General features: G+C 48.1%; 1 protein-coding gene and 1 long non-coding RNA gene across 5 annotated transcripts in view; both read left to right on the top strand.

Moving 5' to 3' along the window:
• TEDC1 (tubulin epsilon and delta complex 1) overlaps window positions 1-10182 on the top strand; it is a 77098-nt gene extending 66916 nt beyond the window's left edge. For all 4 annotated transcript variants that reach the window (XM_069789907.1, XM_069789909.1, XM_069789910.1 and 1 more), the window contains one exon: window positions 8932-10182. In XM_069789907.1, the coding sequence (XP_069646008.1) occupies window positions 8932-9291 (360 nt within the window). In that variant the 3' untranslated portion in view covers window positions 9292-10182. The remainder of the gene's footprint in view (window positions 1-8931) is intronic.
• A 6622-nt stretch (window positions 10183-16804) lies between these two features.
• Window positions 16805-24909, top strand: LOC138686487 (uncharacterized). Its single transcript, XR_011325871.1, has 3 exons — window positions 16805-16955; window positions 20589-20692; window positions 22128-24909. It is a non-coding gene; the product is annotated as an uncharacterized lncRNA (long non-coding RNA).
• Window positions 24910-25789: the final 880 nt, after the last annotated feature.

Here is a 25789-nt window from a genome sequence, read left to right on the forward strand (position 1 = left end):
GATTTTTCTTCTTCCTGAACTAATAACGAGTGTTAGAAATTAGTAATTATAATAAGGTGAAATTTTGCTTCAGCTGCTATAATTATTGTTAAGCCAAAAGAAATTATTTGAGTTTCTTACTGTTGCTGGGGTTTGGGTTTAGTAAGAAATACCCATGCATGTACCTCGAACCAGTTTGATCTGCCTACAGCATCAGGTTTTGGATATGTGCAAACCTTTCCATTTTGTAAAATAGAAGGCAATGGTAATGGGTCATGGAAAAGTTGTTAGGTTACTGGCAACTAAGTGTTGGTATCTGCTACTCATCATTAAATGACAGATAAGATATAGATCACAATTCAGAGCTTAATGAAATGTGTTGGCCCCACTTACACCACCATCATGACTGGAAAATGGTTGAAAGGTTGGAAAGGATTAAAGGAAGGGTAATAAAGGAATTATTTGCTCTGTCTTTTTGACAGGTGAGAAAATTGTACTTTAACCAAGGCAAAGTTATAGCTGGATCATGTTCTGCAAGTTCTTAGGCAGAAGTGGAGTTTTGAGGGTATTAGACATTAGGAGAAAGATGGTATAAGAAGACCCAGTGCCTGAGGCGGAACTCACTGAAAAGGGGCATATTTTTGGCCATAAATGTATTTCACTGCTGAGATAACACAGTGATAAGGTAGTTTCTTGATCTGCTGGAGCCTGTGTTTAAAAAACAACAGTTGTAGTGTTTCTCTCTTATAGAAGAGATCCTGTAACTTACCAAAATGTAGTAGAACATTGCAGAAATTACTCGGTGAGATACTGTAGCCTGTGCTTTGTGGTAGGTTAGACTAATCAAACAGTTTATTATGACTTTAAATCCATAAATGCATGAGCATTGGTATTAAATAGGCTATTTCAGAAGAACATCAAGTCTCTTTGTGTACAATCAAGGATCTCACAAGAAGAAAGAAACCTCATTTAGGCAGGACAGTGTGGGAAGTGTTCAGCTATTACAACAGAAAATGATGGTTTCCAGCGTTTTTAACTGGTTACTCTTCAGTGTGTAGAAATTGCTGCAGAAAATTAAAAACCTTGAAAGCTTACAGCAAAGAAGCTTGATTCAATAAGACAAGTTTTATAGAACTGCAGTACTAACTCTATAACTTTCTTAGAGGTTTGAAATTACATTTGGGCAAGTTACTATAAGACATGAATTTGAAATTAGAGTAGGTTTTTTTTTTTATAGTAAAACACCTGCTTACTCAGTGTTGTAGTGTTTCCAGAACAGCTGATTGCAGATACTGCTTTTGCTTTAACTTGTGGGGTTTTTTGTACAAGCAGCAAATGCCTTCAGATGTTTTTCTGAAGGTTGGGGGTCTGATTTTCCTGGAAGGTGCTGTTCAGCAAACGTTTGAACTTCATAGGCTCTGCAGGGTCCTCTCCCCCCCGCTCCATAATTTTTCCCAGAAGCAGGAGCTGCAGGATTTGATTTTCCATTACTTATGCATTCACAGCGTCCCTTGAAATGGTGCCTTTCTCTGCTTCTCTGAGGCTGAATGGGTCACTGTCTATAGCTAAGGAAGGAAAGCGTTTGTTATACACTTAGCCATGATTGTTCAAAAAAAAAAAAAAGCAAACATTTTTGTTAAAAGTAACTGCCCCCCTTAGCCAAATTATTATTTGTTTATTGTTAAAGAAGTGTAAAGCCCTCACCCTGCTTATGCGTGAAAAAAGCTTTATGCCTTTGGGGACACACAAGCACACAAAACACTTGGGTTATTCATAACTGTTCTGTACAGAAAACGGTGACAAACATGGAGAGCAACGGTGTTGGCTTGTTCAGTTCTTGATACCTCTAATGATGTTTGAGATGAACTCTGCCTGAGCACCTTCTTTCACAGACAGACCATAGTGCATGTTTTTCAGCGCTGCTCTGTGTGCAGCAAGGTGCAGAATGTGTATTGTATAGCCAGGAAATTCTTGTATAGGAGCACAAAGAGGTTGTGGGTAGGAATTGTGGGATCCCTGTGACTATTGTATTGCACTTTTATTTAATACTTCCAGATCTCTCTGTTATGCTTACAGTGGACTCTGCTTTTCCCCCTTCTATGTTATTGATGCTTTTGCTTATTATTTCCTTTCGCTGTCTTTCCTTTTGTACTTGGTGCTGGTTTTTCAGTGCTGACCAGGAGGGCTTTCTTAAAAGTAGTCTGCAAATCCTTCTCTATCCTGTTTTCTGTATCCCAGATAGACTGTCAGCTGGGATTGCAGTTCTGCAAGGTTTTTCTCGGGGGGTGGGAAGAGGTGGTGGTGGAATAAACGCTAGATATAGACTGTAAGACAGCAAAAGGTATAAATAATGATCATTTATAAAGTGTTATTCGGGCTTGTACTGATTAAAGGCAAGCGTTTGCAGGGTTCAGCCCCTGGAATGATCTCGATTCCAGTCTGGAAACTGAAAACTCCTAAACTAGCCTTAATTTCCAGTGCCTGGTTTCCAGCGCTCAGCTGTCAGGATTTCTGCGCGGCATCTATGCTGGCAGTCTCTGAGCGATGCCAATATCTCCATGCTTATCCCGCTTTCATTTTTTACTTATAGATCTTTATCTATAATTGATGCATGTCTGTTGAATGAGAGTCTGCTCAGTATACATGGAGGCTGGGAGCTCTGGGCAGCTCCTCTAACCTGGGGAATGCCTCTCAGTACCCATGCTTGTGATGTGCTGGGGAGCTGTTCAGAGCCAGGCAGGTGAGTGCACTGGCTGACCTGGCAGATCTTTTCTATTTCTGCAGTCTGGTCCCTCATTAATCATACATTTCCAAGTGTGTAATATTTCACTTCACATTTTTCAACTCCCCAGGTACAGGGGGCCATCTCAGACATGATAGCTTTAAAATAGAGCTCAAAAATGAGCTTCCTTTAGGAATAAAAAATTCTGCAAATCAAACGCTGTTTGGTGTTTTCAGAGCAACCAGATGAGTTTATGAAAGGTGTTGGGTGGTTATGCCCTGATAGCAAGGCAGTATGACTTAGTGGCTTGGATATTGCATCCATTCATATTTCCTAATTTACTTTCACTCTCCAACCTGAAAAGACAAGATCTGAGATTTTTCTATTTGTTTCTTGTGACTCGGAGCACAAAGGAGCAGGCTGCACTGTGTTTTCCAGCAAAGGCAGGCATTGTGGTTTGTAGTATCTGTACAGAATGGCAAGAATAATTTGTATTTCATGCTATATGCATATGGGGTCTTCTCCCTATTCATAAGAGAAATACAAGAGAGAATGAGTGGACAGATAGGACTGGAGACAGCAAATGTGCCATTTCTAGGCTTGTGCAGTTTGTTTTCCTGAACAATACCGTTATTATAGCCATTTCTGCAAAACTCCTAGAGTAATACGAAGAGATTGTGATTTAAAAATAATGACATGATTCGGGTCTTTATCATCCACTTCAAAAGGAGCTCCAACAATTTGGTTTGCTGCTTCTTCCTCAAAGCTGGCAACAATGAGATCATAAAATGGAAATGCTCCTATGCCTCCCCCCACTCTCTTCCTCGAAATAGATGTTTGGACCTTTCATTGCTGCTGCATTTTAAACTTCATCTCTAGCTAGAGGCTTCCTTCAAGTATGTAACTGAGAGGCAGAGCATTCACTTGCTTTCTGAGGCTTTCAGGTTGCCATGTGAAGTTTTAACAAGCTGAAATGTTGACTTCCAGCATTTGGAAGATTGTCACTTTTGTTAGGTCAGTACTGAAAATGATTTAAATAACGTGATGTGGTTATTTAGATGTCTTAGCATCTCTTTGGGATGTCTTGCATGTTGGTAAAATTCTCTCCAAATAAGTTCACATCCAGCTTGCTTTTTAGCAGAAAAAGAACCATTTTGTGCATCATTTTTACTGCACTTTTCATTAGTGAGCTGTTAAAACTGAGACAGATCAGCCTCTTGGGGATGTTTCTGAGCCATGTGGAATGAGACACAAAGCTCTGGGAAGCTCATTACCAGCAAGGTGCAGGCAAATGTGAGGGAGCTGAGGAAACCACAGCAATAATTGTGAAGGGCTGGAAGGTCTCCTCTTTGACGAGAGATCAAATGAGCTAAATGTGTAGGTCATCTAAGCAGTTGGGCAACTGAAAGACTAGGACTGTCCACATGACAAATTAGAACATGTCCAGAGGAGGTGAATCTGGGTATTACTGTCTGGCCTCAGAACGGTGGAACATGCAAAGAAACTGGAAGGCAGCTTATTTAAAATGTGTGACACATTACCTTTTCTATGATTTGCCCGCAGAACTCATCCCTATAAAATTTATTCAAAGCCAGAAGATACCCAGGACTGAAAATAGCGGAGATAGCTGTCTGGATGAAAATGACAGCCAGTAGTGTCTTAGGTTAGAAGAAATTTCAGAGACTGTAGGGATGAGGAAATGCTGGGGAAGTTAATCATGTGCGTAGGTGTTTGCAGGCTTGAAGTCTCTCCTGCACATTAGTGCATAAGTTAATCCACCATGGTGGGGACTGAGCCAAGCTGCCTGCTCAGCCTGTTCCTTGGATGTGCCCCTTTCCAACTCTGGACTGGGCCCACCCTCTTCTGTTTTGGCTTGGCCATTTTCCTCAATCAGACCTCAGCCTGAACATTTTTGGGAGCAGAGCATCAGTCATGGTGCTGTCCCTGAGGAGATGGGAAATCCTTTCCACATTTGATGGATTTCCCGCTTGGCTTAATTCCACCACGTCAGGAACTAGAGGCCACCTGTCTCTGCCCACTCTCCAGCCGATGTTGAAGAGATCTGGTTTATTCTAGTGCTTATTCCTTTGCGTATTCCTGCGTATGAATCTGGCCGCAGTGTCTGTGCACACTGCAACCCTTTGCACTGTGCCAGGCTCAGGAAGGGCAGCACAGGCTGTCTGTCACTTCAGTCCCTTTTCAGTCTGTGATCTAAGATGCAATACTCGTATCTGTAACTACACTAGTTCATTGGCTTCTCCTTAGAACATGAAAATTGTTACAGTTTTCCCTTTAGCTTTTAGTTTTTAATACCTTTTGAAAACCTATGGTAGTCTTTTGGGAGACTTAAGTTATTTTAAAGGAAACCATCTAGGAGCAGTCGGGGCAGTTTGGCCACTATCCTGTCTGAAACGGCAGTCGGTGACATGAAGTGAAGAGCTAGAAGGAACCCAGCAGGAGTACTTGCCTCATTGTACATTTATGGCATCTGTTCATCTGCAGCCCTTGTAGGGCTGGTGAGGATGCTTGGTGCCATGGGAGGTTCCTGCCACCTTATCATGGTCTTGGGAGTGTGAAACCTGGTAGGGTACGTTGACCCTGGAGCGTGCAGAGGGACAGCGTGCTTCCATGGACATAGTTACAGTGTCTGTGAGTGACTGCTCTGTTGTGCTGTTGTGAACAGCTAACCAGATCAGTACTCGCTGCAGAGCAGGATATGTGTCAGTTTGAAAATGTTCATTCCTCATCAGCTGATTCCCTCTATGTTTGGTGTGGCTTTTCTCAAAATGCACCGGGTCCCTTTGGGATGAGGTTGGCTCTGTAGAAGTGGAAACGATGATTATCATGGTGTTGCATTTATTTGGAGAGGATGTGCAGCAGTTGTCAGACAGCACTACGTACCTAATTGGGAATTCAACTTCCAGCTGGTAGATTGAGACTGAAAGGCAGAACTATGGGATAGAGATGGGCAGGCACAAAATGCTGCAGCTCCTAATCTTTTACAGTATGTTTGTTTAATACAAAGTGGTCTGCTGAGATTGTTTTGCAGTGTAGAATAATCATTGTGTGCTGACTAATGGGAGACAGCAAGCTGTTAAAGAGCATCAATTAATCGTACAGGAGGAGGTTATTGAGTATTTTCACAAGCGTTCAGGATGTGAAGAGTAAAGAATATTACTTGACAGTAACCCTCAGAGATTTTTAGCTATTGAAATCTACAAACCGCAACAAGAGTATTTGTGGACTTACATATGGTTGCAGAGCTTACTGGGAAGAACAGTGCAAAAAAGAATTTGAGCTAGCTTTCCAACTCCAGATAGTGCTGATATGAAATAAATAGTGCTTTCCTAAACTTGTTCTCTTATTTAATATTCATTATTTTGAATTCCCGCTGTTAAATTTATCTAATGTTGTCCCAGGAAATATTGGTCCTCTTTACAGAAGATAGCACGTGCAGTGCCCTTCTGATACTTGGATGTCAGAATTTGTTATACTACTGCTTCCCTGACTGCTCTTACAGTTAGGCTGTTGTCCTTGTCCTTACAGCTGCACCAGCTTCAGTATAGTAACTCCTATTCCTGCTATTGCTATGAGTTAAAACTCAAAGCACTTAGTGCTGAGAGGAGCATGCTCTTCCATCAATGTGCCTTGCACAATGGAAAATAAAATTCTCCAATTTTGGCCAGTGGAGAGTATGAAAACTTATGTTTCATTAGGAATACTTTTATACAGCCCTAATAGTATTGTGCCTGAGTTTAATGCAATAAATAAATAACATTTTGTGGGCTCTGTTTGCTGAGTGATTTTGTTCTTTGTAAGTAACAGGAAATTTTTCCCATCTTGGATTCCAGTGTTAAAGCCACTTTGTGCAAACATCATTTTCCATTTATTCATTGGCAGTGGGGAGACCAGATAGCATTGAATTTATTTTTTCAGCTTTGTTTCTTCTAAAGCGGTGTTAGAGAATTGGACCTCAGATATTCTTGTAGTCAACAGCAAGAGATGTCCTGGGATTCCTTGGGGATTATGATAAAGAGGGACCCTTGGTTCTTGGACAAGGGCAAAGATAGACTTCTCTTGGCTTCAACTCTATTCAAATGCCTTAATCAACAGAGGTCTCCTTTAACAGATAGTTCTGCATCGATAAAGCCTTTAACGTGTTAGGAAAAATTCAGAGAAATTTACTTCTTTTCTGATTTATTTTCTTAATCTCTTTTGAGCAGGGGGGGGGAGAATAACACATCAGAAGACTATGGAGAGGATTAATTACTTGGCTGCAAAGGTGACGAAGATACTGTGGTGAAAGACTTGGGATAAGCGAGTGAATTCCTGGTGAAGTTGATGTCAGTGGGGAAGTTTAACTGTGACTGCAGCCCTTGTGTGTGTAGTGTTTCTTACTGTGAGAGAATGTAATCCGAGCCCCTCTATGTCAAAAGCTTCTGAATTTGTTTCAGTAATGAAACCCTCCCTACTGATCTATGGAAAAAATCCTTTTTTCTCCAGATACGGCAGCTGGTTTGACCCTGAGCGCTTGTAGCTTGGCAGTGGCAAAGGCAGGGGGGACTTTGCTCTGTTAGGACTCTTGTCCTTGCAGCTGGTGCTCCTTTGAGCTCTGACTGATCTCTGGTGCCTCAGAGAGATGCCGAAATATGCCTGACTTTACAGGGAACTTGTCAAAGCCCTAATATGTGAGATACCAATATCTTAATGCCGATCTGCAGATTTAAAACCCCAAGGAGTTGTTCAGCTTCACACGTGGCCAGGGAAGGGAGGGGTTGCCGAGCAGTTTCAAGGCTGGAAAAGCTGGTGTCATTAGCACTGAGCTTGACCTGAGCTGAGCTTTGGCCAACAGATTCATCCCTGGAGCTGCAATGAAGCATTTCATGGTTCATTATTCTCACAGTAGGAAACAATGTCTTATTCTGAAGCTGAATATCTAACTCAAATTTTCATCCATTTGATCTTCTTATGGCTTTGTCAGCAAAGTCTGGTCTCTCGCCACTTTCTTTTCCACTTTCTTTTAGGATCTAAACGAAATTGTACGTCTGTCTCCATGAATGGAATAGTTTAAGCTCTTGAAGTTTCATACTATAGGGCTTGTTTTCTGGGCTGCGAGTCATTGGGTGACCTGCCTTCCGATTCGACTCTCTGTTTCCCTGTGTTTTTTTGAAGCATGAACTCCGGAACTGTGCACAAATTCCAGGAGAGCTCTGGGATTTGTGCAGGTTGCAGAGGCAACATCGCTTTTCTGAAACTTTGCTGCTTTTTGGCTGAGCTGATTTGGCAGCTTGTTGCTGTAGCAGAAACGGAAGATGCCATTGGACCAAGAACTGTTTCCCTGAAGGGCTTAGCAGGGTACCTCTTCTTATGGATGTTTCCCCACTGACAGCTACAATTTGAGATGAGTCACTGAATTCATGTTTAATCCACTGGTAAAGTAAAATTGGCAAGGCGATTATCATCTTGCAAGTTCTTCAAATCAAATTGTTAGAGAACATTAAATCAAATGCTTTGGAGAAATCCCAGTATATACAATTGCTTTTATAATCCATTCTGTGATTCTGTCACAAGAAAAGCTTTGTTTTATTGGGCCTATCTTCAGTGAAAGTGTGCTGCCTGGTACTAATTTTGGTCTTAGCCTCTACTTCTTTGTCTCTGCTCCATTATTTTCCTTTTCCTATTTGTTACCCCATAATGAGAATTGAGAATTAAGGAATTTCTAGCTTACAGTTGTCGTCCCTACTTTTTAGCATTGCCAAGTACAGAAAGCATTTGCAAACTGAAATAATACTGTTAGTCACGAGGCAATTAATCTGTTATGACAACATGGTGGCTTAAAGCACAACGGTGATGAAGGTCACTCTGCTGGGTCTCCTTTTTTGCTCCATGCACTTTGCTCTGAAGTCAAACCACCCACTCCTCAGTAAGAGGGAAGCATGCAGAGCCCTTGTGTATTAGTCATCAGTGGAGGGGCTGGTGGACTGTGGACTGTCAACCTGCAAACAAATGACTACAGGCAGCTTTTTGGTCACTGGGACTGCTACCTGATAGAAAGCACATGTTAGCTTCAGTTTTTACTGCCATGCACTTAGGTTTACACTCACAGCTGGCTCTCTTCTCTTTGGTACATCCTAATCCAAACGTGACATTTTGTGTTGTTTCCTGGCAGGAGGATTTTTACACAGAAATCTACCATACTCTTCCCCCTCCCTTTTTTCTTTCCTCTACAGGTGAAAACAAAAGAGGAAGAACTACAGAAGGAGGGGTTCTCTGCCACTGCTAGAAAGATACAGGAAAGTGTTGAACTAAAACTGCTAAATCTTACACACCTTTGTGCTCCAAAAAAACCCCAACTGCATGGTTCATGCAGACTGGTGTTCAGAAGCAAACATCCTGCCAGCAAAATGGGCTTTGGTAGGTCTGTATCCAAGGAGCCTGTTTCAGCTGTCAGTGCTACAGAGGTGATCAGAGAACTGCAGATGAGAGAGGCCAGCCTGGAGAGAGAGCTGAAGCAGCTGCAGGAAGAGTGCAGGCAGAGGCTGGATGAAATTGCAGAAGGGTTGGATGGAGTGATTTGTATCTCCCCTTGAAGAGATAAAGCTGGACTGAGAAGAGCAAAGGAACAGACTGACTTGATCAGAACACATTGTGCAGCTTGGCATGGGGGAGTGCGAGGTGAGGAACCAAATGTAATTTCTAATTTTTAAGCCTGGGAATCATAACTTGTTACTGCTTTGTGACTTGCACTGGGGCCATAACCTTGGTGGTTCTCTCTGCAGCCCCTTTATTGCTAACCTTGCCAATTAAATTCTGCAGCAGGCCTTGGTGGAGTGTGTGTAAATCTCCCTTTTATCTTTCGGATTTCTAGTTCTTCTGCCAAGCACTGGGCTCTTTTATAGTGCTCAGCTGCTAGGCACAGCATATATTGAGGCTGTGCATTGAAGTACTAATTGCATTCAATATTTTCCAGCAAATCGAAGAGTTCATTAGTCAGAAAAATCCAGGTATTGGAGAACATGCAAAGTACCAAGGCTTAGAGAGATGGGAAATGTTCAAGGAAGTGTGCTGTTTTAATTCAGCTGGTTTGCATATTTGTGGCAGCTGTAATCCAGTCACCATAAGGAAAAACAAATGCCTAATAATAAATAAAGCAGCACACTGATTTCATTTACTGGTGTGATGCACTTGAAGTAATTGGGTTCTCAAAGAGAACAAACTAGAAACCCATTCTACCGAGTTATGAGTCACAATGAGATGACTTACGGATCTGTTATAGGAAGTTTCTGTAAAATAGAAATATGACCTTAACTTCCAAGCTTGAGGAGTCTCCAAGCTCTGTCTCTGGAGGGTTCTTCCCCTGGAACATGCAAATGTTTTTCACTTGGCATTCATTTCCTACCCTTTTCTGTTTTGCTTTCACCAAGGAGTATTTTTATATTCTAGTTGTACACTTTCAGGAATAAATAAATTTTAAAAAACCAGTTTGCTTTTCATTTGTGAATTGCTATGAGTGCTGGGCTTTCCTCTGTCTGGATTTCTGTCGTCTACCCCAGCTCAGCGGTGTCGCTGATTACCAGCTGCTCTTGGCTCACTCAGCAGCCAAATGTGAGGAACCTTTAAGGACCTCTTTCCAGGCATCAGTACGATTGCTGCTCTGCAGGGAGACCATGTGCAGGTGGGAGTGGGTGGACAAGGCTCAGGTCTTCTGGTTTCTGCTGCACCAGGTAAACTTCAGATGCTTCCAGACCCTCCTCATCTGTGCCACCCGTGTTGGTCTCATGTATTTTTTGCAGAAGTGAGTGGCAATACAAACGTCAGTGGAGGGCCACAGGGGGAGGGCTGGTTTGCCCTGGTTTCACCCAGTTGAACGCAGCATTGCTGGTAGGCCAGGAGTATGCAAGTTCAGTTTAATACAGGCCAAATTTCAGACAGCCTTTCCTCTGCGTGGACCTGGTGGCTTGTCCAAGGACCAAGCTTGAGCAAGGCTGGTGGGAGGTTTAGTTGTCAGCTAGAGACCTCAACTCCAGTCAACCCTACAGAGATGGGACAGCCGCCGGGAGCGGGGTGTTTGTGTGCATTGACCAAGGCTGTCAGTCACAACCAGTGGGCCTGCCGTCAGCTGGCACTGGGGGTGACAAACAATAGTCCTGGAGTATAAAACCCCAGCAGGCTAGTGAGATCCGTCTCTGGGGCAGGTGGCCCTAGGCTGCTGCTCTTAGAAGAATAGCCCCATCCTTAAAAAGCCAATCCACAGCATTCTGCTTTTCAAACCATCTCTGTGGGTGCAGGGTACCAAGCACTGAACTGTTTCAAGCTGGTACAACTTTGGGAGGGTGTTGGCTCCAGGGCTGCTAAAATTCAATGCACAAGAGGACTTGTTCAGACACAGGTTTCAGATAAAATTATTCATGAATGTGGAAGAAACAGTATATCCTAGAACTAACAAGAGTGGCAGCACCAGTCTAGCGCGCTCTGAGCATTTTATATACTCCTTCAGCTTTTATACAAGGGAATTTTCATACTGCATCACATTTAGGTTTAAAACATTGCCCTCAAAAGCTCCTTTGTTCTCCTGGGATTTTCAGCAGAGTGGGCAAATAGTCTTGAGCATGGCGAGAGCACTCAGATTCAAGTGCAGGTCTAGCTCATGCCTTGCTGTGGCTTATTGGGGTTGGCTTAACGCTGAGTGCCACAATGTATTATGCTGCTGTCCACTTAAACTGACAGTAGTCACTCATGGGATGACTTCTTTCCTAGTATCAAATATTTGTCACCGCACAGTACTTAGTGCAGTGTGCTTCAGTGTTCATCCAAGGATCCCGTTTCAGCAGAGACCACAACTGGCAGCGCCTTTCCCCTGCTTGACCCTGAAGAATTATTTTTCTCTCTAGTGGAATGTAAAAATGATGGTGCTCAGTATGTCTGTATATATGTGTGTGATGTATAAAAGTGCCTACAGTGGATCGCAGACAGCTGCATTTACCACATGACACAAATCGCTGTACTGAGGTGGCCATATGGGAGGCTGTCAGGAGAGCCAATGGGTTGGAGCTGGAGCTGCTTGTCCTGGCATGTATATCGAGAGGGGCTACAGCTGAAAGCAGCTTAAAAGAAGATCGCCTTTCCACCCTTGTTGCTGCACTGGCATTGTGCACTTCAGACACCTCGTGCAAAGAGCATAGGCAAGTATAGTTTTTATTTTCTGGCACCAGTTTCCCACTGCCTTTTGTTTCAGGTACCAATTAGCAGTTTAAACCAGAGCAGATATTCTGCGGTCCCCGATGAAGGTCAGCGGGGCGTTTTGAGCTGGCAGTGGTTTTAAAACCAATCCCTGCAGCCCCCTCTTTCCTTTGCCCCCATTCTCAGCACCAGCACGGAGAGCACAAAGCAGGAGGTACTTTAAGGGCTTGGCACTCTCATGCACCAAATTTTAGAGGGTGGTTTTCCTGTGAAGGCTGCTTTTTAAAAATCACAGCACCTCTGCGGGAGTTGGACACAAAAGGACTGAGCTGTGGTCATGCCTCAGTGACTGGTTGCAACTTTTGACTGCTTTTGAGGCATATCGATGCATCTGAAATACAGATGCTTTCCAATCCTCGTGAGCTTGGCGAGGCATCAGCTGTCTCTCCAGTACTGCAGGGAGATGCTGTATGATAAACACCACTTAAAAGCCTAAGAAAATTATCCCTGGATTAACACCAGCTGCAATGAGGGCAGGAAAGTGAACTGGGTGATTGCAGTCACACTTAATGGGATCTAACCTAGGAACAAATAGATGTTTGTCACCTCATACCATTACCGTGGCATTTGAAGTGTTTTCCTTTCCTTGTTTAGGCTGACTTCTCTCACCCACCATCACAGCCCACTGGTTTTAAAGGCTGCAATGACCTTCTCGGTCACTGGGGCTTGGCCCTGTGTCAGCACTCAAAGATGCTGTAGAAGGGGGAACGGCTGCCCTGGGAGATGTGTGGCAACCAGCAACCAAATGACTGGTTGGTCTCTGGCAGATGCTGCGACAGGCGGAAGATGACTCAAGCGGTACATTTCATCCATCGGCTCAAGCCTGCTCAGTAAATGTTAAGTATTACTTCACAGAAATTGGAGAGTGTTGTAAACAACCCACTACAGACTGACAAGCAAAGTTACAAGCTGTTAAGTGGTTTATCCTTTGCCATGTCACCGTGCTGGCTGTACATTTCCTTGTGAAAGCAGGAACCTGCCCTAAAATTGTTGATGGAGTTGAACAGAGAAGGGTGGGTATCGGCTGGAGAAGCTGATAGAGAGTGAGTTGCACATTAACTGGTTGCTAAACTCAAGTGGTGGGGAAAGGCTGGTGGTGATGCTGCCCTAACATCTGGAATAGGCAGCAGGGTTTGTTATGTTTTGTTTTTTTGAAGAGGCTACAGCAGAAGTTCTCCCTGTTGGTGCATCTTAAAGGGAGTTACTTTAGTTTGGGTTTGCATCCAGGGTTTCTAAGTGATCTCAGGAAGAGAGGAGCGTAGTAGAGGCGATGGCCCGTGCTGGAAAAGCGGGAAAGCAGGGTTAAATCAGCACCCGCCAGAGATGCTGAACATGGTTGTGGGGTACACCTGACAAGGGTCAGGCAGTGAAGAGCCGTCCCAGAAGTTCACCTGGTGAGAGCTCCCAGCAAAGCCTGTCCACAGGAAGCCCCCGTAGCAGCTGACCCTCTTTGCGGGGTTGGGAGCGCATGGCCTTTTGCTTCATGCTCAGGTAATGCTTCACTGAAGACAGGTGGAATTACTGCTGCTGTGTTTAAACCACGCTCTCTATGGTGATGGATTGCTTCCAAGCATAGCCTTAAGAGAAGCTTTTACAGGACTTCTGTATGTATAGTTTCTGGTAGGCCAGCATGGAGGTGTTTATAGAAGAGCACGGTTTAACCAGTTTTTCTGATGTAACTGGTGCTTCTTTCCAAACATCTTGCTAGGAGAATGGGATTGGCCATAAATACTTCATTGCCTGATAACTCTGGCTCGTACTGTGTAGCTAGAAATATTCCTCCCCAAATAACTGAGAATCAATCAGCTTGCAGTCAAAACAGGAGGTTTACTTTGGAAAAGGCAAGCGAGGCATCTGCAGTCACTGCTCCTGACAACATTGCGCCTGCTGGTAAATAAGGGCTGCAACCTATGTTTAAAAATAAGAGCTGCTGGGAGTAGTGATTTCCAGCCTAGAGTGTTTTGGTTTCCCTGTGGGATTCCTCCACCAGCTCCCGCAGGAGGATGAGCTGGTAGCAGTTGGTGTGAGCATGTGTGTGTGGCAGCGTGGTACACGCTGCTCAGCGGGTGTTAACACATGCCTCAGGGTCAAACTCTCTCTCAGCCACTTGCAGTGAGAGCCTCGGGTCTTTCACCCTTACCCCTTTGCCTCCTGGAGCCAACAGCTCGTGTGATGCAGTCTGCCAGAACCGCTGCTCCTCGACTGACAGCCAGAGCCCTTGAGGCTGGTGTCCTGTAGGCTCCAGGCAGGGAAGCTTCTCCTCCTCCCAGCCCCTCTGTACCTGCCCTGTGTCCCAGCCACCGGGCCATGGCCAGATCCCTATCCCTAAGGGGTTTTGTTCCCCAGCTGCTCTGCAATGGGTGACAAGGAAAACGGAGGTGTGCAGCCCACAGCGACCATGCGAGCATCCAGTCTCGTGTAGTGCAGGCTCCTGGCCTGGGCTGGGGGTGCCTGTCCCAGCCCCAGCTTCTGGGTCCGATGGACTTTGTGCGTACGAACGACTCTGCCCGTCTTGCACCATCATCCCCCAGTGACAAGGCAGCCGTGCCCCGCTAAGCCAAGGAGCTGTAGCAGTCAGGTACCTTCACTGTTTACTGTCCCACCTTATTTCCCAGCATAAATCTTAAGAGTCTGCATCCAGTCCTGCCGGTTTGCTTTCTTCTGCAGGGCCGGAGAGCCCTTTGCTCACCAAGAAATACTCCTTGTGCAGGTCCGTCTACACACTGAACGTGAGTAAAGGGAGTGCAAACACTTTGTAAGCCTTTAAGGCAAGTTACCCCAAGTTTGACCTTTCCTTGCCCCTTGGCTCTTAGTTGTTTCACCCTTTTAAAGTGGGAGACAGAGGGCTGACCGCTCCTCAGTCCTGCAGGACCCCAGGGTAGATGTTTGTACCTCGGGCAGCCCCCAGCAGCTCGGGAAAGCAACCCCTTGTGGCTCTGGGGGGCTGAAATGGGCAGCAGGGAGGGAGGGGAGAAGCACAGCCCCAGCAGCCAGCCTGGTCTGGGTGGGCAGCCGGGCTGGCAGGGAGCCCTGCTCTCTTGGTGGCTCATGCTTTGATTTAGCATTAAGTACAGCTAAGAAATATTTGAGCGTTAGCTTTCTAGCGTGGCTGACTGCCTCAAAGACAAGCAAACAAGGAATTTGCTAGGGTAGCTGTCAAAGCAGGCTCTCAGCCCCTACTAATGCTCTCCTTCTCCCATCTGACCTTATTAATGCAGCCTGGTTGTTTTGCAAGACGCCTCCTTTGCCTAGCAGCAGCCCACAGCCGCTCTGGAGGGAGCAGAGCTGCCAAACCTCCGGAAGGACTCAATGGCTCAGTGGAGCACGACCGGAGCTCTGGGAGGGAGCGGGATGTGGGGGGTGAACCCATGCGGCAGGACGGTGCCTGCCCTTGGGCTTGTCTTGCAGGAACCACCAAATGCCCTTTAAATTACAAATACAAATCTGAGCTAAAAAGCTGGTATTTGCTGTTGTTCCGACTGTTCAGCTAGCAAAATATTCTCCCGCACTTGAGGGGTCAAGTAAAGGATTTTGCTTAATCATGCCTGCCTCTTGTCTTCCAAGTGGGATTTGCAGTTTCCCTGGGCCGCACGCTGATGGGTGCCTGGGCTGTGCTAACAGGTGGGTCCCAGGAGGATGCAGGGCATGAGGGGTCTGGCCATGGAAAGAGGGCAGGCAGAGTTTTTCTCCGGATGCTTTTACGTGAAGGCTCCCTGTTGAACCGGGTTGGCAATGGAGCATAGCAGGGGAGCTGGTGGGTCTCCCAGCCCCCTGTTCTGCTGCTGCAGCCGCCTTGCATCCCTTGCCAGGGAGGGAGGAAAGGCAGGTAAAAGCCAGTGCGTTTGCCATAAGCACAGAAATCGCTGCCTCGTGGGCTGGCCCAGCCCCATCACTCGACAGCATCAGGCCCCTGTAATGACTTGGCTTCTCCAGGTTGCACCGTTAATGCTGTAAAATGCCCGCTCCTGCCACGGGCTCAGCAGGGAGCTGGAAGAAGCCTTAGGCTGGCGGTAAGCTCTGAAGCGCAGTTCATCCCGTGTTTGGCATGAGACGTGTGTGACTCCTGGAGCAGGATTAGCCCCTGATGCGAGCTGGGAGGAGAGGGTCCCCGCATCAGGTGTGGGAAGAGCCTGGACGTGTGAGGTGCGGACGAGCTGCAAGTTCACTCTGTGTGAATGCTTCCCGGCCCTGAGATGTGATATTATTTCATTCTGGTCCTCTAAGTAAATGAGCTTTCCAATTAGCTTTTTTTAAAGGTTTTTTCCTGCTTATACTGATTAATATTAAAAATGCTAATACGTATTTTCCAATGCTAACCACCTGTGAGGAGACCACGCTATCACCCTTGATTAACGCCAGCTTTCATGGTGCTGACATAGTGTCTTCTCTCTTTACTAATCTCTTTTAAAAATGAAAATAACACTGTAAAGCCCACAGCCAAGGGTCCCTCCTGTGGGGCTGGGGGAGACGTCCTGGCCAAGGCTGCGTGCCCATCCCCCTGCCTGCTGGGTACCACGGCGGGGGACCGGGCAGCGTGGCCAGGCTGCGCCGTGCACATTGATGTCCCCTATTAATCTCTGGCTCCCCGCAGTTTCAGGACACGCATTTATTTCAGGTTCTTACAGGTTTCCATTTGTATTCTCCCTTTTTCATTGCCACCCTCTCGAGGCCAAGACCAGCAACAAAAGGCATCATAACAATAAAGCTCGATTGCAAGTTATTTACTTGGCATCGTTGCATCTGCCAAACAACGATATTAATTTTGTCTCTCAATGAAGGAAATACTCTGCTGATTAGCCACGGGGGCAGCATTTGTTCTAGAAAGCAGCCTTTAATAGGCCTTTATATCACGCCGTAATTCATATCACTAAGTCAAGAAAAGCTTTTCATTGACGCGCTCAGGGTCTGTGCCTCCGTTGCGTGGCCATGGCCGGGCAGGGGGAGAGCGACTCGCAGCGCGGGAAGGGCACAAACCTGCGTTCCCGCGGAAAACCAGACGGCCGTGATTTGGGCCGTAAGTGCTGTGGGGAAAGAGGGGGCTGTAGGATGGAAAGGGCAGGACTGCAGCGGGGAGGGACGGCATCGCCCCGAGCTGCCATCGCCGCGAGGGTGCTGCGGGGACGTGCCGCTGCGGCCAGTCCTGCCGTGGGGGTGCGCAGCTCTGCTGCTCCCCTGGGAGCTGCCGTGGGGATGGGCTCACAGGGCTGTGAAACTTCCCAAGGAGAAAATTGCAGAGCCCAGGGGGTTGGAGAGCATGCTTTCTGCAAGGGTGTGCCTCTGCCCACCAGCCACGGCCACGCTCCAGCCTCTGTGGCCAGCAGGGATAGGAAAGGGAGTGATTTATAGTCTCACTGCTGAGCAGGGATTTTTTTGCTTGCCTGTGTTTAGTTTTGTTTGGAGATGGTGGTGCGTTTAAAAAAAAAAAAAGATGTGTCTCTTCTACACTTGAAGAGAAAACCTGGGGCTGAAGGTTCCTGGTGCTGCCATGGCGCTGCTTAACGCGGTCGTGCCGTGAGGAGCTGATGTGGGGTGCTCCGAGCCTGCGCTGAGGGAGCCGGTGGGCATATTCCTTCCAGTTTCAGCTACAGCTCAGCGTTACCGCCTACGTTGCTGCTGCTCTTGAACACGAGCCCCAGCTAGCCATGCCCTGGGCTGTATCACCAAGGGCAGCACTGGTGGGTCTGGAGCCCCCCCCGGCAGCTCCCTGCCACCCAGCTGCCCTCCCCACCAGCAGCGCCGCACATCGCTCCCCTCTCTCAGCACCATTTTTCCAAGCACAGCAATGTGGCACACAGCTTTGAGCTTTGTTTTTTTCTGGCGAGCATCATGGTGCCCGTGATGGAGCCGCCTTCCCGGGACCCCCCACCCCTGAAGCGCTTTGAAGCGGCAGCCCGGGGGTCCCGGCGAGCGCGGGTGGGAGCTGCCTTTCCTCCACTGGCTGCTCAGGGGGAGGCAAATGCCCCAGGCAATGCTGAGGGAGCAGATGGGATTGAATTTCTAAGGGAAAAGATGCTTTTTAAAATATTTTTTTTGCATCAATTGCTCAGAGATTGTTTGTCTCAAAAGAAATGGGTTAGAACAGAGCAAGAAACAGGGATTTTGCTGTTTTGGCTGCAGGGACTCTGTATGCTCACAAATTATCAAAAGGCCCCAAGTCCCCCTAAAAGTCCCGCTGTAAGAGATGCTCCGGCTGCCACTCATCCCCTCCATTGCCACCTCTGGCTGTGGGGACAGGGCCTCTCCCCCTTTCCCCATCTCAAGTAGTGACCCCAGCGAGAAAAAGCCAGGAGGACATCCCCAGGCTGCACCTCCTCTCCTTTCGCACGTTGCTTGGGGAACAGAAACCGAGGTGCATGCTGCTGTCCTGGACCGAGGGCAATGATGTGTTCTTGAGCAAGGCGAAGCCGGACGGACCCGGGGGCTCTGCTAGTGGGGCTGTGTGGCCAGGGGAGAACGGTACAGGGTGCTCCTGGGCTGCAGCCACCTGCTTCGTGCTCTACCAGCCCGACCCAGTGAGGACCGAGCTGCCGCCCAGCCCGGCTGTGGCCAGCTCGTCCCCTCTCCTGCCAGGCAGCAGCTGGCAGCAACCCTCAGGGGTGAGCTCGGTGGCCTGGAAGGCTTGCTGGCACATGGGATTGCTCCCAAATAACCCTCAGGCACCCAGGGAGAAGGTTACTGTCAGGTAGGAGCTTGCTAAACCTGTGGTTGAAACGTTTCAGCTTTGCTCAGTGGGAGCATTTCAGCGAGATGTTAAGTCTTTTCCCCAGCTGTTACTGAAGAACTGCCACAAGCTAGTCCTTGAGGTGAATATTATATTCACAAAATTAGTATTTCATTAAATATTTCTTTACTGGTATGAAGGTTTAATGCAGTTTCAAGTGTGTTTCTGTGTGGGAAGTCCACATATTTAGGAATGCTTATTTGATAACTTAAGACCTGTTTATCCGATAACTTAAGACCTTTCCCCACGCACAAAATCCCCATGGTCGTGTACGGTTCCCAGGCGGAGTCACGCATCGTCATGTTCATTTGTTTTGAAGAGGTGATACAGAATGTGTACTGAAAATTAAGTGGTGTCAGCTGATCTGCCTAACGCATTGGTGCAAGTTTAGCTCCCGGGTTTCTCAGCCTCCTGAACAATCTGTATTTAATTCTGCATCCCACCTCTCTGCTGACCTTTGAGACCATCTCACGTGGCTACCAATCAAAGGAAGAAAGAAATCAGAAATTATTTCACATGGGGCTGAAGTATTTAAATCATTTCAGTCTCCAAAACATTCAGTGGAGGGTCTTCTAGATAACATCCCCAAAATATGGTCCAGTAGTATGTAATATGTAATCAAATAATCAGGTGGCCTATGGCTTTTTGGGGGGGGGGGGGAACGGGACAAACAACACACAGGTATTGCTGCTGTCTGCGCATCCCTCCCGGTCTTACACTCCGCGTGGTGACACACGCACACGAGGGGAAAAATCCACGGCATCTCTGCCAGAGCTGCACATCCCCAGTGCCCTTTGGCTTTAGAAATAAACTAATAAAGGATAAAAGGGAATTACGGGTCTAATGAAAAGGATTATTTTTCCCCAGGACAGGCCGCGTGCCTTGGTCCCCGTTACACAGAGCATCTCAGAGCCTCACTAAGTGTCAAATGAAACGGGCTAATGAAATGGATTAGGATCTTAATAGCACATTTGATTAGTGAAGCTCTCACCTCCGGGCACTCTCTCATGTGTGTTAATGGGCGCTGCGGGGAACGGCTGCCTAAATGAGCCTATTAATGGGGAAGAGCTGATGCAGGCTCCCTGCCACCGTTGGCCACAGCCGGTTCGGTTCGCCTGGGCTGCAGCCCGAGCCCCCGGCAGCCCGCGGGGAAACCCGTGTTTCTGTCCAGCGTGGGAAAGTGCACTTTTGTGTAGGAAAAAAACCACCAACAACAAAAAAGTGAAATAATAAATTTTTTTATTTGTTGGTGAAAAAAATGACCGGTCTGGCCTTAACTTAAAGGACACCACTCTAGGAAGGACTAACATTTTGTGATGGGTGGGGATTTATGAGTAGAGCTGCTGTGCTAAATGTATTCGTGGAGCCCTTTAAGAACGTACTGCGATAATTCCTAAATACTGGCGTACCACCCGTCCTCCCCAGTGGCTGGACATCACCAAGATCTCAGGCACAGGGAGAAATGCCTCTGCGTTAGCGGTGCCTTCTGCTGTAATTAATGCTTCCTAGAGCGGTGCAAGGGTGAAAGCAGTGTCTTCCACTAACTAACATGATTACGCACAGCGCCTGCTCCCGCTGTCCTTGAGGGCCTGGAGGAGGATGCGACGGGAGCGTGGGGGCTGGGAGGAGAAAGGAACCGCTACTGGCCTGCCTGCAGGTTGGGCAATGGAGGGTTAAATACATTAGAGGGATGTGAACACCGGTGCATTTCAGGCTGCATCTGGAGCGGGTGAATAATTCCTTAACCTATTTTCATAATGTTTCTTATTTCAGTGTCAGGCAGTAAATAATACAGAGCCATAAACAGCTAGGATGCTGTAGGGAGCTAGGACTTATAAATTGCTGATGCAATAAGCTATCATGTTATCTTAAAGAAGGGATTTAAAATATATAAATGAATAAACAAGCAGGGCTGGTTTTTTTCAGATGGCTCCAGGATCCAGCAGATTACCGAGAAAAGGAGTCCACAAGCAGTCAGCCCTGCACATGGCTGCTGTCTGCTGTGAGCAAGAGTTTCATCGTCCCATCCCGTGAGTTGCCTCTGACTGGGGCCTTTTTTATAGTATTTGTCAATTAAAAGCAGAATAGTTGAATAGCTAACCCCATGACTGCTTTTCACATCAGCTGTTGTGGCAAAGTGCCTTCTCCCCAGAGTTTTTCCTTTTGCTGAAGTCTGATGAAATCTCTGAAATTATGTACTGAGGGGATTACCAGCAAGCCCCAGCCCAGACACTCACTGTGCTGTAGGATGGCTCCGGGTACGATGCTCCTCCCTGCCGCAGCAACAGGGTGGAAGGTGACCAGGCTGCCCTTAAAAATTTGGGGGAAATTGCTAAATTTAACAAAGCTGGGGGGGAAATAAAGAAGCCTGGCTCTGTTTGTGCAGAGGCAGGTGCCGCCAGTCCATGGTCACCGTGTCTGGGCTCCCATCCTGGCTGTGCAGCATCTCCTCCTGCACACCGGGCAGCGATGGTGGCACCAGCCCCGCTGCAGCAAGGTGCCGGCGAGAGCAGCCCTCGAGGCACTACCTGGGCAGCTTAAACAGGTCCAAAACAGCTCTTGAGGAGCTTCAGAAAATTAGGATTCAAAGTAAGAGTGGGCTGGAGCCTCAAGAGCCCCTCATCCAAGCCTGGGCGAGGGTCCCCAGCTGTCCTCCTCCAGCCCTGCCTGGCATCCCTGCGGGTGAAGGATACATTTTGGCAGCTGCCTGGGATGTTAGGTACAGATCTCTGGGGCCTGGGAATCGTTTCAAGAATTTGGCTTGCCGTTCGTAACGCAATTAGTCATTGGAGTAACGTTAGCAGTGCCTGATGTCACCGCCGTTTCCATGGCAATGGCCAGATTCCCGAGGCAGGCAGGAGGATTGTGCGTGTGCCCAGGAGCTGTGGCATGGGGAACGCGGGAGAGCAACCAGTCCCAAGCCAAAGCCCGGAGGTTTCCGAGCCATCGCACCAGCAGTGCCGACCCTGCCAGTGCCGCAGCCCTTGTGCCCCTTCGCACGGCTCTTCCGCAGCAAAGCCCAGGGCGGCTCAGCTCAGCCGACATTCCCGCTCCATCCCCGGTGGTGCTGTCCCTGGAGAAGCTGTGAGTCCCTCTGCTTGTTGGCCTGGACTTGGTGGCACATGGCCATCCCAAAGCAGAAGGGTCCCGGTCCCTTCGGTCCTGTGTCATTTGCTAGCTGCTAAATGTTGCACGGGGAAAATTATGGCAGGAGAGGGAATAAACCCAGAGCAGTGCCATTGCCCACGGAAGGGGAGCGTCTCCCAGGTGTTAATGCCTGCAGGAGGGACGCCCTGTGCTCTGCAGCGCCAGCCCGAGAGCAGGGGGAAGTGACAAGCTGCTTATTAATGACAAATGTCATTAGAAATGATGTGAAATACAAGGTCAGGTGAGTTATGGCCTAACTTGTATCATATTTAAGTGTGCCAGCTCAATAAGGCTATTTATTCTGCTTTTCACCCTAAGTGCTAGGTTAGCACTGAAGTGACACCTTCTGTCCGGAGTTCGCAAGACTCCAGGTATCCCCCGGGTACCTGGAAACCTGCCGGGATGGGAGCAGAGCCAGGCTGAGCCTCAGGATGCAGAAACAGCACCAAAAGCCCCGGTTAGGAGCCGAGAGTGAGCAAAGGAGCGTGGCAGCATCCCTGCTTCACAGAGAAGGTCTGCCCGGTCTATCTCTTGCCTAAATTAACCCCCTTGGTGAAGCTGGCAGAGGAGCTCTGCCCAGCCTGCTCGGTTCCTGATCCCCTGCTGCCAGCCTGCATTAGGAGTTTGGGAAACCTGTGAGAGCCTGTTTGCATCCCAGCAAGGTATGATGGGCAGGGTGGCCACTTTTCCACTGCCTGAGCATTGAGATCTAATTCATGTTGAGGGCAAACTTAGCGAGCTGGTGGAGAGCGTCTGTCAGCGAGGTACAACGAAAGGAGGGTGCATAATGCAATTGCTTCATTTGAAGCAATTAGAGCGGAGCAAAAACATGTTTTTATAAATGGACTCGATATTGGTAAGTGATGCACGGCTGCTTTTTGTTAGCGCAGAGTCGAAAAGCAATTTTCCTGTGCGTTAGGGGCAGTGCAGAGGTCTAACTCGTTTGCGGTGTGGGCCACGGTGGGAATTTTTGGTCTGCATTGGAATGAGCTGCTCCGTTTCCCGGTGAATTTAGAAACAGGCTGAGAGCAGGGAGTGGGGGGCAGGAGGCAGCTCCCAGAAATTGCCACCAGGCTCTCGATGGCACTTGACGTGGCTCAGGTCACAGCAATCCTGCCTCAGCAGCATTTATGCCATTGGGTTTTGGACCATCCTGTCCTCTTGGGCATCTTCTGGCTCGGAAACTGCTGCCAGGGAAGGATGCGAGGGGACGCTGGTGCCTGCCGGGGTGCAGCGCAGGATGCTGAGGGACATCCCTGCATGTTATTTAAGTCAGCTCTTGGAAGAAAGGTTGTAAGGAAAACTGGAAGTTAATCCCATTAATCCAGCCTCGGGATCAAGGCTAGGAGAAGACAGGATGATGTGTTCAATCTGCAGATCAGGAGATAGCAGCAAGAACAAAACAGCATGAAAGAGCTGCTGTTTATTCTGGCACTTAGAGATGGGGCCAAGGAAATTGATACCCAGCTGAGGCCTTTTGCATGGCAAAGATCACGTGCAGGAGTCGGAGAGGCTTTAAGCTGTTGCTACAACAGTACCTGATAGCCCGAGGTGTTTCTACACCTGTAGAGAAGAGAATAATAATAATAAAAATGAGAAACAAGGTAATTAACGCTCTAAAAAGGACTGAAAGGCTGATTCTATCATTTGTGTGGGAAGTGCGGGGATGGTTTGTACCCAGTAAGGTCACAGACACGTCCAGCTGCCTGCAAAGCCATCACCGCCTCCCTCTGCCCAAACCTCCCTAAAGCACGGCTGACACGGTGCCAGGCGCGGCGGTGTGACCTGCGCCCCTAAATCCAGGCTTGGGGGGGGCAGACGTGTGATGGAGACCCGGCCTCGGAGAACTGCAGCTGCCACGGCCAGCGGTTTGGTGGGCTTGTTCGGTGGGGCTGAGCTGCGCAGTGGCGGCTGCCCTTTCACAAGCGCGTGTCGAGTTATTTTGCAAGGGACGTCTGTGTCTGCAGCCAACGGAGGGCTGGGGTAAGGAGTTCACCGTGCACAAACTGCCCAGCCACGGGCTTGTCCGCGGTGGAAACAAGAGGTGAATGTCTGGGGAGCATCAGTTGCGAAGGGGAGGAGCGATCGCATAGGGAGATGGTTAGCTGGAAAGGAAAATGGGAAGCAAAGCGTTTCCTTTTTGGGGGCCTTTTCTGTGCTGGCTGTGGGTGCTCTGTGTGGGACAGCAGCTTTGAGCAACAGCACTGGTGCCCCTGCAGCATGGTATGGCACGGCTCGGCTCGGCTCACCGCCGGTGTTTCCCCCAGCTTGGTGGCTGCGCTGTGCTGGGTGAACTAGGAGCAGATTTGGGTCAGGGACACTGGTCCCCGTCCCGTCAGCCACGTCCATGCCAGCTGTGCACAAAGGGACACGGATCCGGATCTGAGCTCGGGGCAGCCCACAGATGCCTGGGCAGTTATGCCATCTGGTATATACCAGTATGCCTGACTGGTGGGCAGACCGGAGCATGGTGCAAGGCACCGGGGAGAGGCTTAATGTGTCTGGGACAGCAGCATCTTGTGATATTTATCCAGCCTCTCCTGCTCTCATCCCAGAGCACCTACACTGACAGCCCTGTTTTAAAAGTCGCAGGCTGCGAGATTAATTGGGCTGTCAATTCTTTTTCCAGCAAATGAACTATCCAGAGAGTCTTTTCCAAGGTCCTATTTTCAGTAGGCAGAAATGTCATTTCAATATTTGGGGAGAAATATAGACGGGAGCTTCGTGAAACAGAATTTATATCATACTTGCTCTGTTTTAAAGCTGAAACTAATTGGAGCAAGCCTCAATGGCTAAGGAGCCGATGTGTTTGATTGATTTGAATTACTCCATAGCTGTAGGGTGAGCTGAGCCCTAATTGATGCACGAGTTTTCCTGTGGGATGGGGCAAAAAGCGAGACCTCCCACCTAGAAGGAGAAGGGGGCTCTTTGATGTCTAATATACTTTAAATTCAGGTCAAATCTTCTCTTGCCTCTGGGGGTCTTAAATACACCAGCTGTGAGAGACTGAAAGAATTACTGTCTCAAACATTGTGGTGGGGCAAGTTCTGCTTGAAGACAAAGCCTGCACAGCAAGGAACCAAGGGGAAAAGCCCATCAGCTCAGAGCAACAGGAGGGGGAGGCCGTGCTGGAGGGTGCGCAGCTCCCTGTTCTGAGAAGCTGTTCTGATACAAAGACCAAACAACGGCCGTGTCTGCAGGCAAGGAGAAGTTATTCCCCAAATGACCCCCAAGCCCAAAGGCTCACGAACTGGTCATTAACCTGAGGAGTTGGGGTGCCCGCCCGAAGGAGGGGCAAGGATGATAAAAGGACGCAAACTGAAGCCCCGGGCGTGCGAGCCCACCGGGACTGGACCCCTGGGCTGACTGGACACCTTGGCTGACTGAACCAACGCAGGGCCCAGGGCCGGTGAAATCTTTCTCTCTTCCTTTCTCTCCCTCTGTCTTCTTCTCTCTTTCCTTTTCCACAATCCCTACACCTCATCCGTTTCAAGATATAAACCTTTGACCAAGTCTGAGACTAAGAGTGGATCCAGCCGCCCCGGGGCCCTTCTCTGAGGAGGAGTCTGGAAAGCAAGGGGGTCTGCTCGGAACCTCGTGACTCAACGGGAGGGATCTCCTTATTCCCTGAATTGATGTATATGGTTACCGGGTTTACAGAAGTAGTCTCTTCCCAATTCCTGTCGTGAGAAACCCTGCCACCTACTACCACGCCTCCCCAGTTCAGTTTGCTTCTGTCATGAATAAAATCTTTAACTGATTGTTTGGTGTCGTTTCACCTTAATTTAGCCCGAGGGAATTTCCAATTAAGCACGACTCCCTGGTCTGTCCAGTCTGGGTCGTGACACCAACCAACCCTTCCTTAACGCCTGCTTTCATGACCCTGCTGTTGTGTGCCCCGTAATGTGCTTGCTGCTCACCCAGGACCTCAGCAGCCTTTGGGGGGGTGGTGGGGGGGGTGGGTGAGTGGCCTGGTGGGA

Source organism: Haliaeetus albicilla, chromosome 8 (assembly GCF_947461875.1).
Source record: "Haliaeetus albicilla chromosome 8, bHalAlb1.1, whole genome shotgun sequence".
Lineage (NCBI taxonomy): Eukaryota > Metazoa > Chordata > Aves > Accipitriformes > Accipitridae > Haliaeetus > Haliaeetus albicilla.